This window comes from Diadema antillarum, unplaced genomic scaffold, assembly GCF_040938485.1.
Source record: "Diadema antillarum isolate AM-2024a unplaced genomic scaffold, OU_Dant_1.0 seq00001007_RagTag, whole genome shotgun sequence".
Taxonomy (NCBI): Eukaryota; Metazoa; Echinodermata; class Echinoidea; order Diadematoida; family Diadematidae; genus Diadema; species Diadema antillarum.
Window position 1 is genome coordinate 118,022 of NW_027271844.1, and position 15,824 is coordinate 133,845.

The 15,824-nt window shown below is 39.5% G+C and overlaps 1 protein-coding gene across 1 annotated transcript; it reads right to left on the minus strand.

Annotated features, from left to right (window-relative positions):
* Positions 1-3,523: 3,523 nt before the first annotated feature.
* Positions 3,524-10,567, minus strand: LOC139742576 (myogenesis-regulating glycosidase-like). The gene is made up of 3 exons (XM_071653107.1): positions 10,406-10,567; positions 8,129-8,365; positions 3,524-7,371 (listed from the first exon to the last, which is right to left on the minus strand). The coding sequence occupies exons 2-3, from the start codon at positions 8,357-8,359 to the stop codon at positions 5,602-5,604; spliced, it is 2,001 nt and encodes a 666-aa protein (XP_071509208.1). The 5' UTR covers positions 8,360-8,365; positions 10,406-10,567; the 3' UTR covers positions 3,524-5,601.
* Between the last annotated feature and the right edge of the window lie 5,257 nt (positions 10,568-15,824).

Here is a 15,824-nt window from a genome sequence, read left to right on the forward strand (position 1 = left end):
TTAATTGCCTTCGGCAAAGGCAGCGACTTTGTTGCCGCAGAGGGCGCATTTCGTAAAAGGAGTACCGCTGGCAAAGGATCTGGAAACCAGACTACGCTAAGTGTAAAGGTGGGCGGGTAAATGGATGATGTTGAAGTTGACGAAAAGGATCTTGAATTGATTCGTGGCAAAAAGGGACAAAATACCATTACATAACCGACACTTTTCTCCGTAGATTTCCTATTTACCGAACTTTATTTAATCATCTATTCATTAATCTATATATAAAGCTAAACGGCGCCCAGCACGCCTTTTCTCGTGTCCTGCTTCCTTTACCAGTAGTCCTCATGGTACTATGGGACGTTAGGTTCTAGTTAGATAAGTACAGTCTACACAGGGGCGTGTTTGTCCATGAAGTCCTGTAAACACAAACATACATGTTGATTGGTTGTACTGCTCAGCAAGCTTAGGCATCAGGAAGTTCACCTTTGGAAATTCTAAACACATCAGGAAGTTCATCACTTAGTAGGTCAGCAATACGGCCTAACCAAACATACTAGAGTGGAGGGCCGTGGGCTATACTCTTGCCATGAAAACAAACAAACAAACAAACAAACAAACAAACAAAGAAAGAAGCAAACAGACAGACAGACAGACAAACAAACCAACAAAACCTATATCTGGAATATGGTGTAACTTCTCATATAGCAATGATATACGACGGTTGTCATGTGACATACAAAAAACTAGGGACTAAAAAAAAAAAATCAGGATCATGAAACGTATTTTATAAAGCCCGTAATCATGCAACTATTTTGCTGGATTTTTGAGTAGACGGAAAGTGCGTAAGACTAGGCCCTATAGAAGAAGCTTAATGTCTTCCTTTGTTGTCCTTTCTTTAAGTCCCCCAAAACCACATTTTAAACAGGAATTTCTAATATTTCGTAACATAGAATTAAGCCTACCCTTTCATTTGAGCCCCATCAAAGCTAAAATGCAAACGTGCATTTCAGTTGCAGGCTATGAAATTCCTCTAAATCGCCTGGTTTATAACGGCCCCTAGAACGGCCCCTATAACGGCCCCTTGCAACACATTTTAAACGATTATAGGCAATTTCAAACTATTAAAGGCAGTTTTCATATTGGAAAGTTTGCATTTTTTTTAACCTTTTGTCTTCATGTAAACTTAACGATTTTAACCAGCCTTATCTGTAATTTTTCGAGTGTGGAATACACAGCAAAATCGTTAAAACAGTTACCAAAGACAAAAGGGATATCTGCAGAAAGAAAGAAAGAAAAAATCCCCGTACGGGACATATTGTTAGTTTATGTGTAGAGTTAAATACAATGTGGGACATGAATGAATAAGTCATATTAGTAGACTCAAGAATGCGAATACTGATTTATAAGCTATGTACTTTGACAAAAATGCTGAACCGTATAAATATAATAAAGTCTATCAATATATTAATCTCCCAACATATCAATATACCAACATATCAATATACCAACATATCAGTATATCAATATGTCGATGGTTATAGACGTACGACAAGGGAGCGCAAGAGCATACAGTAGATCCATGAAGTGTATACGCAACACAGCTTCGTAGGCTCCACTCTTCCAAGTCTTTATACCTTTTAAGGATGAAATATTCCAGTCTCCAATCGATCACACAATCAATCGTTATTCCAAGGTAATTTTTCTTCTCCCTTTTCGATTTCTGCTTGTCTTGAAGGTCTGTGGTCTTAGAGCTGTCATAATTCAGTTGTAAAGACAGACTTCAATGTCAGGGTCGTATCTGGTATGTTGTGAGATAATTATGTACTGCCTTGAAATAGGGATAAAGGGTACAATATTCAGTGCGCGCTAATGTAAATAAGAAAATGTCAAGGTGCACTTGAACATTTTCTAGATCGTCTTCGCATATCATAAGAAATAGGGCGTAGCCCCTTGAATTCTACGTGCATTGGCCTGATTAAGAAGGAGGTACAAGGAACTTTGAGCGGTATGTACCTGTAAAAAATAACAAAAGATTAGATATCGCCTACTTAACAGAGGTCACGCAAAAACTAATGATAGGAATTGCACTCAAGCAGTATATGTATTACTATTATGCCATCAACAAAAACATACACATACACACACTAATTTACACACATTATATACAGACACACTCATTCACACATCATTAATGCACACACATACATTCACACATTTTACATAAACAAACACTCGCACTGACACATTTGGGCCTACACTTGCGTGTATTCATTCAATTTTCATTATATTCTCAACACCGTATTTTGTCACTAAATGAAGTTTATTTCATTTTCAGAATTACGAGCTTTCAAATCTTTACGAAATAAAAAACCTTCGAAATAACGAAGCATTCGGATAAACAATCCTTCGGAATAACGGACCCTATTTCACTTTTCGTCATTACGAACCTCCGAAAAAACGAACTTTCGGCAGAACGAACCTTCGGTATAACAAACCTTCGGAATAATGAATTGTCATCGCCTGCAACAATCTCAAACTGAAGATAGTCATGTAATTATTGCACACGTATCTTTCAAGTAACCGGGAGCGAAAATAAATATACGATGAATGAAGTTGAAAAAAAGTCGGTTGTGAAATAAGTATCTTAATGTATGTGTGTGTGTGTGTGTGTGTGTGTGTGTTGGTGTCTGTATGTCTGTCTGCAAGTCTTTCTGTGTATGTTCGTGTGCGCAGTGTAGGAACTGTATTTCTCAACCAACTTCTTCCCATTATTATATTCCTATTTTTGTTTTTAGCTCCCTATTACTATCGAGTCATGAAGATAAGTCGCAAATAAGAAAAGCGCAAATGATTTGGTCAGTAAATAAGAAAATCATGCCACAACTACAGAATTGAAATGCTTTTCCTTTCTTTTTTAGATCATTAATTTCTCGTTATTGAACAAATAAACATAGTATTATTATGATGCTAGTCATCTCGCCATTCACTGGCGTTCATTTTGTAATTGTTTTCTATTAATTTTGCTGCATGCACTATATACAATCACAGTCATGTGCATTTGGGTCTCATTCCCTTCACAAAAATGTGACATGTAATGGTTGTCATTTCCATCTACAAGTTGCTATTCATTGTAAGTATAACTTGCAATGTGTGGGGTGGTGGGGGTGACATAAATTCTACAAATGTCATAATGTACCTACGTGCGTCATTGAACTTGATCATTGGCAACAATGAGATAATCTTCCTATACCCTTGCCTTCCCCATTCACATCATGCTTTTCTTTCTTTTTCTTCCCCTCCCATATTCTTGTCATGTACTCTCGACCTCCTCTCCCCTTCCATTTCTCCTCCTTCTCCTCCTCCTCCTCCTCCTCCTCCTCATCATCATCATCATAATCTTCTTCCTGCTCCTCCTCTTTTTCTCGTCTACTTTCTCCTCATACAATGTAATTATTTTCTTCCTTCCGTGCCCTCTTCATTTTAGTAATCGCCTCTATTTACCAGACCGTCGGACACGTCAACATATAAGATCTTCCCCGTTAGTGTTTTGTTCCTTTTAATAGATAGTTTTCAATTTCAACATTTTTTTTCGTAGACACATTTTCAAACAGAATACAATAATCTTAACATATCTCATCTAATTTCATACGTAAGTCTGTTACATTATCCTGAATGTTTTTTTTTTTCCAGGCATCAAAAGCTCTACTGAACACAACTGCAGCGTTTAATATTTTATTGATAGACCACTTTTACTATATAGTGTGTTTGAGCAGCTTAGAAACAAAACGTGTAACACAGAAAACTAAGTCAAGAAAGATTGCAGCAAAGATGATTTCAACGATAACAATGGAATCAAAGACAAAACACATCAAACAAGTGACAACACTGCTAGGCCTTATATTTTCCTTGCTGACTTTCAGAACAGTGCAAATTCATTTCAAATCAGCCAAACTATCACATAATAGAACTGGTGCTTGCAGAAACATGTCATGTAGATGGAAATTTAGCCTACCTTACAGACTGTTTTGTGCTTTTTTGAGCCTTTCCGATGAAAGTGCCCTCTTAAGTCAGCCTCGGCAAAGACTACAAAATATTACCCCGAAAGTAAATCGCTATATCACTGACAGACAGAAGATCGCTTCTTTCTCGTAGCAAATTAGTGTCTTATTTTGACAGGTTGGATCTGACGTCAATGCCACGTGAGTAATAGTCTAGCTTCCAAACCACTATATTTACCGGTACTTTCCAGAATGTTAGTAGCCTCTAACTACAACAGAAGTGCATGCAGGTTAAACAGAATGGGACTAACATTGGCAAAGTTATTAGTGAATACACAGTTTGTTCAAGGACCAGAGTCGTTTGAATCGTATATATAGGTACATTGTTCGATAAAACACAAAACCTCAAAGCCACGATTAATGCAAATCTGATTTGAAACTCCTTGCGGTCACTAACTGGAAGTGGTAAGGCAGGGCTCCACACTAACTTTTATTTTTGGTGGCCCAAAGGCAAACATCCGACCTTTTTTGGTGGCCCGATCACTCCACCAAATTCTTCATTTCTGAAATTTTGGTGGCCCGACTTGCGTTTTTGGTGGCCCCGGGCCACCGGGCCACCGTTAGTGTCGAGCCTGGGTAAGGGCATTATCTGGTCCTCGGAGCTGTGAAATTACATAGCGTTAAATTAATTGTTTGCAGGATCGACAGCTCCGTGCAGATAAACACCACGTGCTATTTAATATATGTAATGTGTGCCAAGGTTGACATTTATGACAAGGATAAACCGGGAATCGAAGCAAAGAAACCAAAATGTTGACGGTAGTATAATCCATGATTGGCTTGATTGGGCCTGTACTCAACCAACAAAATAATGGGGATAGGTGGGAAGTATCAACTCGTGGCTTATGATTCAAGAGTACAACGCTATTTTTTTTTCTATCACTTTCAAGCTGCTCATTTGGCACTGGCGACAGGGAGAACAGTGCATTAACGTATCATCTCAATTTCTGTAGTCTTATTAACTTTTGCTAAGTAGTGCACAGAAGGACGGCAATTTCACTATAATACAGTAGAATGCAGCGGATGTGTAATGAACCATGGGTGAAGTATAGTAAGGACAAATGTATAATAAACATTATATCGAATTCCATGAGTTGAGAAAATATGAAAAAAATATATTATACAATTGATATATCGTTTATTCAGTGTATCGTTGAATGCTTGAAGGAATTCCATTTCTAAACATATGATAATCTTTTTCATTTGTGTTTTGTTCAATTTCCAATACGCTGTGAAAGGTGTTGTACCATGCCCGACCAGGTAAATAAGCTGATCGAAAAACAATTTTCTTACTGACACGAGGCTAACAAGGGCTTCGCGAGGTAAGGACCGCGAATGAACCACTGACATTTCGTGTATCCACGAGAATGCAATCATAATAGATTGCATGTCCATTCAAAATAGAGCATGAATTTGTCGGAAATTTCATCACCAGCGTAATATCAGTTAATTGCACAATTTAATCTTCACCACATCTTTTATACAGTTGGAAAGACTAATCATACGTCACGACAAGCTTCTTCCTGCACAAGCATGACAAGGATGACACTGATCTCTTGAATTAGGACGAGTCTGCAACTTTTGTGTAATACAGAGCTTCTGAGAGAGGTACTTCCACTTCCCTCAGCCAACCTCCGCCATCGTGCTCCGTCCCGTGAAGTTCATCTCGCCATCTTCCAGCCGGGAGATAAACATCTCGAGAACGGGCGTCCTCCTCCACAATCGGCGAGACAAGGAGATCGTCGCCGACCAGGAACTCGTCGTCGCTGAGAAGAGCCTCCCGCTCAGTCGGTGCGATCCACCATAGAGGGCGTATCATGGGCTTCCCTTCGGTGAGCGTCTCCTCCTCCGCCAGTTGCAGGAGTTTTGGGGTGATGACGTTCTCGTGGAACTCCGTCCAGCGTCGCGAGATGTTGACGACCTCGGTGTCATTGACGTATTGCCAGGGAGAGATTGAGTACTGCATGGACGGCATGAAGGCGGTGATCTGGAGCCATCGGAGGAAGAGTTCCTTGTCGGGAAGATATGTATTCCGGAACCCACCTTCGTAGACGTTGCCCCCGATCATATCCGCAAGGACGTACGGGTAGCCCAGCACGCTGAAAGTCAGGGCCGATGTGATGAGTGTCTTCAGACCGTTGTTCCATCCCCAGATTGAGTCTTTGTCCATCATCCTGACGAAGATTGGCTGACGCTGGGTCTCGAAGCCGACTCGGACTTCTACCTGGGTGCCGAGTCGCGCTGCGAGATTCACCCAGCCCGTAGTGTACTCACACGGATTGACGATTGCCTGCTGAGTTTTGTAGCTGCCAAGGTAGTTGGTCTCCCCGGCGTCGAACTTGAAGGAGTCGATGCCGTACGTGGTGCGGACGTCTTCCAGCCTCCGGACGAACCAATCAGCCGCATCAGGGTTTGTCACGTCTAGCATACCAGCCCGCGTTCCAGCCCACCAGCTAATTAGAGCCGTCTCACCATTTTCATCCTTCACCCAGTATCCAAGCCGATCTCCCTCTGCAAATGCGCTCGTGTTGAATTTGTTGGCGAAAGGCGTAACCCAGAGGGTCACCCTAAAGCCTTTCTCATGGAGTTCTTGCACCATCGCTGTCGCGTTGGGGAACTTGCTCTCATTAAATTCATAATCTCCGTAGTTTGGCCAGTTGTATCCGTCGTCGATTTCTATCTGACTGTTGCTGAAACCATTGGCAAGGATCTCGTCCGCAAAACTGAGAACTATATCTTGACTAACGGTCGTCTTGTATCGCGCCCATGTTGACCAAATCGGTGATCTCATCATCCGGACATCGGGTAAACCCTCTGGTTTCCTGACATAACGAGCCGTCATGTAATCATGGACTACCCGAATGTTTTCTGCCGAGCATATGGTGTAATCCAAAGAGACATTGGTGCTGGCTGGATTTGGATTTGGGTAGTATGTTTCTGCGTAATCCGCTTTCAAACAAATCTGGCCATCGTTATTATAATTGACGCTTGCGTGCAGAGGTGTCCTGCGGGAAACACGTATGGCTACGCCCTTTGAAGACAACCAATATCGTTCAAGTACCGATCCGTAGTCGTTGTAATTTGCATACATGTCCCCGGACACGTACATCGTCATAGACTCGTTCCATTCATTGATTGGCCAGTGCTGGAAGAAGCGCGTGGCGCTACCAAACCACTGCTCGTCTCCGATCTCGTAACAATCTTGGAGGACGACCCCATCAGGCACTGCCTGCCACACGAAGCGATGACAGGTCACTCCGTTCTCCTCAAATTCTTCTTGAGTTATTTCAAGTTTCGCTCTGGAACCCCACTGGAGGCACTGTACGCCATTCTGGGTTGAAAAAAAGGTACAGAACATAGCCATGTTTATAGTGTCGAAGTACATCTATGAGATTCGTTTTTTTTTGGAATGTTAATGGAATGAACAGAATAGTAAAGAAGTTCCACTTTGGTAAGAACGATACATGCACGTGAAAGGAAATATTTCAGAACTTCTGTTCCTGAACTTTTTATGCAGTGCGTGCGTAATTGTTCTGTGCGGGCTAGATTTTAGGAATGAGGTCATGCATCATTTTAAGTGTGAATGTGGTCCTAGCAAAATTACCTGTCACATTAATTCACCAAGACGAATCTACCCTAATTCCTCCCTCTGGTGATTTTTATGTTTCTCTTTCTAAAGTGAGGACAAAGTGAATTCCTTCTTCGTTTGATCCTTATACAGAGATGTTGAATTAATGTCTTTATCTTGGCCTAGTTTTTAAAATGTAGCCTTGTTTGAACGTACCCAGCTCATTTCTGTACATTTTTGTTTTGTTCTGTTATCTTTTTTTGAGAGAGATTGCAAACCGTCTTTTCAAGTAATAAAATGACGGACAATATTAAAAGGTTGCTTGTCAGATCTTCTTCATTGTTGTTGTTGCAACAAACAGCATACTTTGCGGCCTCAAAACACATAAATCACTCGATCTTATGCCTGCGATAACGGATCGCCCATTCGACGATAATAATAATTGTCAACTAATCGCATCACATTAAAGTGATCCAAATACTAGTGTATACAGCGTCGTGATCAATGTTTCCAGACCCACCTCGCGGGTAGTGGAACATTCCTCGGCCGTGCCATCCAGGAAGACTCCAGCTCGTCCCATTAGAACAACCTCGTCTCCATGTCGAATGTCGATGCCACCCTCACTGCTGACGGGCAGGACGGGTGGCTCCGACGGGTTTGAGAGATACACGCCGCAGATGACCCCGACGATGATCGCCGCCGTTCCGATGGTCACTCCGGTAATCAGCATCACGGTTCTGCTGGACGGCATGATGACCTTTTGACGCAGGAAAATATGAAGAAACCAATCGAAATTTGCTTCTTGTTAGGTTCCTCATTATTACACATCATTTATTATGTCCTTATACATATGGGGAATTTTATCTAAAACTGACTGTTGTGTTAACCGTATTTTTTAAAAATCAAATGGAATATAAAACTTGTACGAAGCGTGGAATATGGAACAATAATGATAAAAAGTGTCTCTACATTAAACTTCTAACGAATAAAATCTTATTTCTGAATTGATTGCTTAGTTGATAGAAATTCACGATCTCTTCAGCAACGACAGATGCTCGAGAAATATATACTGTATACTATGACCGTCCTGACACTGTAAACAGCTATCACCTCTGCTATCAACGTCATCGGTAAATTCTTATAAGGTTATTTCTTCATAACATCTTCCCCGAATGGCAATACAGCTGTAATGTCATTTTAATTTATGCCATGTCATTCTAATTTATGCCATGTTAGTCTCCGTGGTGTTGACACTGTCGCAATATGTTTATTTTGGATATACCAAAGGTAGGAAAAACACTTTTTGCATGTATCATACGAGTCACGTTTGCATTCTGTACCTTCGATTTTGATATACAACTTGGAAATGCAAAATTGTGATGTGTAAAAATGCTAAACTGTCAATAGGTGTTATAGTCAGGTAGTCAGTGATAATGATTAGAAATATAAAGAAATTGTGTAGTTCTTCTTGCGAAAAGTTTCGAAGCTCTTTTAACAGTTCTAGATGTATAAAGAAATGAACGCTGAATCAAAATTAACAATTTACAGGAGAAAAAAAAACCCCCACACGAATAAGTCACTTAAAAGTTCAAATAATTCATGTTCTGTTCTTGTCTCTAAACTGTAAAACACTCAGTGTGCCTCCATATTCTAGTACTCATACATACCTGAGGGAACTTATTTCATACAAGGCCTCAAGGCTTTTCTCTAGTTGTCTTTTTCATTTCCATGAACTGTTTGATTTGGCAAATATGTAAACTTTAACTTTGTTTGTCTGCATTATGTCATTAATTTTATTCAATTTCGATTGATCATTGTTTCGTGTATTTTGAAACCTCTGATTTTTTTTTTTAATTGGAATGAATAAACGAAACGAATAGCGTAATCATTTTAATGTTCTAAAGAGCTCAAATGTTTTGGAAAGTTTCAATAGAGGTTGAACCTTGAATATGAGTAGGAAGATTATTCCAGAGAAGGGGCACATACGAAAAGTGAAAATAAAAAATATAAAGAAATCAGTAGCATGAAAAACATTTTGCAAAGGTCATCCTATATATACAAAATATATTGTACTATTGTATTTGTCCTGCGGGCTTTTGGCAATGTGCCTAGATTAATTTTGATTGCGAAAGAAGAACAGTGACGATCCTTCGTTACTCTTTCTGCAACCCTACAAGTAATAAAAAACAACAAAATGCTTTATCATTTGATTGCTAATGGTTAGTGTGAATTAAGTTGTGAACTTCAAAATTCCTCTACATCGCCAAGTTTACAACTGTTCTTTAATATTTGGCAACGCATTGTAGAATTTGTCTGAAATAGCAAAGTTTTTGTATTTTCGGCACTTAAATTTTGTGGTGATTTAAAGAACCCAGCCTCTTTTATCTGTACTTTCCAATATGGTATATGCACAGTAGAATTAAGAGCGACCATGGACAAGAAGGCTGGAGCTGCAGTAAGAATATCCCCAGGATCTTATAAGTGAAAATATAGGTCTAATGTACGTTGCTTTGCGAATACAGTGTGGGACATGTGACGAATAAGATTACACGAGTTTAACATGTTTAAGAGCATCTTCGCTATGGAATCGGGAATGCGAAAGTTGACATCAGCTACTTTGACAAAAATGCGGGATCATTATCATGCCGTATATAATCGTCCATGATAACACCTAGAGCGCCAGAGCTTTGGACCCGCAAGAAGAGCACGCAACGCAGCACAGAGTCACGCCAGGTCACAAGAACTGGGGCCGTGAGCCTCACTTCAATCAACAAAATAAACTCTTCAATGCCTTTACCCTTTTCGAATGATATTTTCCAATCACAAATCAATCGCACATTGAACCGTAATTCCAAGGCTGATTTTTCTTCTTCCTTTTCGATCGCTACTTGTCTTGAAGGTCGGTGGTTGGACACGTACGGGCGAATTATGCAGTTCTAAACACTGACCTCATACAGTGACAGAGTGGTGTGTGGCTAAATGCTATACATAATGTCAGTAAGTGGGATAAGGTGAATTCTGTACGTGCAGCAGATGTAAATAAGAAAATGCCAAGGTTTTGTTTGATCATTGGCCAGATATTCTTCGCACAAGCTGGTATAACTTAAAAATAGGCAGATAGGGGCGTAACCCGTTGCATTCTACCTCACCGGACTGAAGGGGCACATGGAACTTTGAACGATTGTCGTGTAATAAAATTCGACACAGCATTAGAAATCAATTAGATTAAAAGAAATAAATAAAGAAATTCCGCTCATTTAATCATCTTCACGCTTATTATTCCCTATGTCATTTGCAATTTGACTTGACAGAAAATTCTTATTTTTCCACTTTAGTTTCCCACTTTGTTTTTCTTAGAGGTTATACAGAGATAAAGAGAACAAAAACTTATTTTTCCTATTTCATTCATGTCTCTATTATGTTAAACTGGTCTTTTGTTGTCAATGTTGTCGTGAAGGGCATTTAATTTGCAAATGAAAGAGAACAGGTCAATTTTTGCAATTTTTAATTCTGTGCCTTGGAGGACTGAAACGAATGTGCTCACTCATGCGTAAAGTTTTCTTTTTAATTAACCTATGAGCTTAATAACCAATTGAATTCCCTTCAATATGGTATATAACCCATTGATTTTCATAAAAATCTTCTATGAAACATATGACCTCGAAAAAGTGTTTATTTTCTTTTTTGCTGAGTGCATGTCCACTACTGAGGCAACTTCACCACATTCTGGCTTTACTCTATGTATTACGGTAAATCAAAACATCTTGTTTAATTGTACTAATAAAGTTACTGTGGAGCAGCAATCAATCAGTTTCGAATTTTTGGTTGCATAAATGGCAGGACGGTAAGTCACTGTTGAGTAGTGAGTTCTTCCGGAATAGATGGCCAAATTAATTTCAGACAAAGCTCTTTCTACGCTGAAACCGAATCTACAGTGTTCAGTTTTTCTACCACAGCCTTAAAGAAAGAATAAAGAAGAGTCAATCCTTGCTTGAAAGTTGGTTCCATATGTCCACTGATTTAACTGGTCTCTGAGAATGTCGGGTCTGAATCCATATCATTGTGTGACTGTGAAAGAAAGTGTAAGCAAAGATGAAGACGAAACGATAAAAACACAAGCGGAAATGCTGCTTATATCATAGAACATACACTTGTACAAGAGGTCAACAAACGAAACACGTGATGCACACCGTGAGATTAAGGAGGGGGATCGCTTCGACGTGATGGTATCGCCGTTCATTCTTGTTGTCGCTGACAGCCATGATGAATCACGTGACAGCACGACATTCATGTCCTCCAAACAGAGCCCATCACATAGGTCCATTCCTGTATGTTTTAGAACAAGATGATAACGTAGATTAGTATGATCATATCAATCATGCTAATTATCGCTCGTTTACACCGCACGCCCTATATATAGCTCTTGTAATAGTAGCCATGCAGGGTTGGTTTGATGCGCGTCTGTACCAGCCTTGCCTGATATCCACTTCCGACAATGAGATTTGTTGTAGCCTTGAGACCCCAGTGGACAGACAAAGATACAAGCGTAGATAGATCTGCATCTATTTACATTGCCATGAAAACAAATAAAAATGACATTTTTATCGCTCAAAACTTTGGCAAAAATCTGACACATCCGAACAAAGGCATGACCAATCGAGTGCCGGTATAGGAAAGCGGCCCCAGGAAAAAAGTTGAAGTCATGTGATTTATAGCAACAAGTCAAACTCCTCTAAACCATGCAGATCGTTCTCAGTGTGATAGACTAGGTCCCTTAAAAATTGATTCGAAATATTATTGTATGAACTCATAGGAACCGATTGACTGTCTCTAATTCCACTGTGATAGAAATGATTATCTTGTCACATTGAACTCTTACATTGTTGAAGATAAGAGATCAATCTTAAGATCGTTTCTTATTGAATCATCACCTTGGGGTATTATGAGAGCGGTCACGAAATGAAAAGGAATGCAGGCAAGCGATTAGGAGAATATCCTGACCATAAAATCTGAGAAATGTCACAAAATCGACGTCACTTTTACGTAACTTTAGTTACCAGGAGAAACATTTATACAAGCCTATTGATAGACGTGATAGGAGCTACAGAGGACTGAGAGATAGAAATATATATTTTTCTGTCAGTACAGCCGGTCTCGAAAAGTTACAATAAGACGTCAATACTTTTACAAATTCTTTCTTTATGACGTCTTGAACGAAATGAATCAACAATCGTATGCATTTTACATCGCGAATGAGGTTACAGAAAATGGGAAAGGGCGATGGCTTTCCTAAATCTATCAATCAAAGGGAACCTATTGGATAATAAGGCAGCTAATATTTGCTTTAAAAGGAAACAAATTCCAAAATCATAATGTACCTTGGGATTGTCTTTAAACATGAATACCTTGGAGTCTGACTATAATTAGAAAAGTCGATAGACAAACTCTTGCTCGAACGAATAAGGAATCCTTTTCCGTCAAACTCTACGAAGTCATCTTCGATCAAAAAAGGGAGGGGGGGGGGTAAAACAAAGCCCCCTATCGCCCGTGTCACCCCTCGAATTACACCTGTAGGTGCGTCTTGGTCCTGGACTTTACTCCTCCCATTGTTGGCGAGATAGATATCGCCACCTGAAGATAAATTTACTCACTCGATCGTTGAATGGAAAATTATTTGCTTATAACGGAATCGCCAAATTGCCGTTCGGTCCACGCACAGCTACATGAAGGCTAAGTTTAGACAAGGCGAATAAAAGACAGAATAGGTTGAGACCAATGTCCATTCTGTTCACAGAAGCCAAATGAAGTACTTTCTGTCAATACATGTCATTGTATGTTTGTTTGTTGTTTTTTGAATTTGTGTTGAGACGATAATGTTGTAAACAAAGAGCCGAATATGACTTTGTTTCTTGTCCGACTGGATTCTAGATCGAGGGTCAGTTTTATTCAAACGCTGAGTCTTACTACCTCAACGAGCAACTTACATGAACAAAATATGAGCCTTTCGTCCCATGAAGTTCAGTTGTCAGGTTATGACCGTGAGTCCATAGTTTACAGGGTTACATTAATCAACAGAGGAAATGTTTATGAAATTGAAGTTACTGCATGGAGGTGGATTATTTGATGACTAAGCGTGAACGGCGGATGAAATGAGCTTGGGAACCAAAGCAGATTGTATTCATTAGTAATTGCCGGCAATGAATGACATATTCAAGTTTTCAATATCGTGTACTACAAAACGTACATATGGAAACAAATGCAATTTTTGAAAATGATTCTCAGGCCGTATGATATTCATCGCGCGAAAAATAACAGCCTCTAAGATACCGGAGAATTAAAGAACATGCATGCCGTCCATTCGACACGGATTGGGGGAGGGGTATAACAACATTAACAATGCCATAAGCTAATCTCGAAATGATTATGCCGACTTGTGATTACAAACATTGTGCTCATTATACCCCCATTCCACGTACAATACATGCATTATAAGGTGCCATGTAAACAAATAATATGCGATCATCAGCCCAAATGATTTCAGGGAGGGCAAACATGCAAGAGGTTACGCCAACCAAGCCAGTAAGATGGAAGTCCACAAAGCTAAACTTTGATGACTCAGTAATAAAAGCAAGATTTACTCCGCCCTTCCCAAGTGGGCTATATAGGTCAAAGAATATTCAAAACACAATAGAAGGCACTTAACATAATAATACTTCTGGATGAAGAAAGATCACTATCAACCATAACAACAACTCTACAATAAAAGCACGTGTACTCTTGCTATCCACAATTGGCCTCTTATTAAAGTATTACCACTGCTCTATACGAGATAGTCCTGCCATTATTACTTCTCCAACTTTGCTAAATACCGATAGACACACACACACACGCACACACACACACACACACACACATCCACTCACATACACATTATCAGGGCTTGACAATAACTCTTTTCTCTGCTGGAGGCCAATTCGGACCACTAAAATATTCGAATATGAAATTTGGTGGCTCGACATCTATTTCTAGTGGCCATGGCCATCGCTCACGTAGAGCCCTGTATATGAATAAGTAAAATACGTAACTTACTAACAAGTACTAACTAACAAAATGAATGAATAAATAAATAAATAAACATCTTCATATTATATATAGATATATATACAATTGTATATATATATATATATATTGGAGACATCACACAAATAAACAAACAAACAAACGAAGAAACATAAACGCAAAGTACCAAGCGCTGGTAAAGTTTAATTAGCTCAACACTGCCTTATATTATGTAGGCTTTGTTGCATCAAGAAGAAGTAGGAATTCGCTGACTGCATGGATTGTTTGCTGCTCATTGAATTACCACTTAAAGCTACAAAACGATATTTACGAAAAAAAAGTGTTAGCAAGCACAACATTGTTTCTGAATTGCTTATTCTATAATTTCGCTATCCATTCGAATAATTGCGACGTTAATCCTGTCATTCACAAATATTCACTTTTTACTTGGATAATCACTAGGATAATGTTCATTTGGATAATCCTTTCCAACCTCTATTCAAACTCACCCACAATGCCACTGAACTGGTAGGACATGGGACCATGCAGCTTGGGTCATCCAAACTGGAAAAACGTTTACACAATATCTTGATCGAACAATCAGCGCGCAAATTGTCACTATTTGTATTGCACACATTGTATCTTTGAGCATATAGTCAAGACACGTGTTAGAGTGAAGGGCGTGTCATGCGATAAAGATTATGCAGACGTTAAAAATGGCACCAAAGCAGATATGTTGCTGCCATAACATAAATTATACCTTTTTATTGTAGGCCTTCCTATTTACCAATTTACTGGAGTTAAAAAAGTACAACACGACATTACAATACCATACAGGGAAGACAGTATAGGCCTATTTGATCATCAAACATACCGCTTTGTGTGTGTGTGTACAACACGAAAGGTTGCTACATACACATGGGCAGGTTGATACATAGGCCTACACATGGACGCTGACTGCAATTTAAGAAGAGAGCCAGCAGCATTATCCATCATGCCGTTGAAATGAACGGCGGCGTTGTGTATATCAGACAACTTTTTGTTTTGTCTCTCTTCTATGTGATTAACCATGGACGTGATTTGAATGCCGATTGACACAGAAAACCTCAGTGTTGTACACACTGTCAAATGTCCCTGGCACAGGAGGCTTAAAGTAA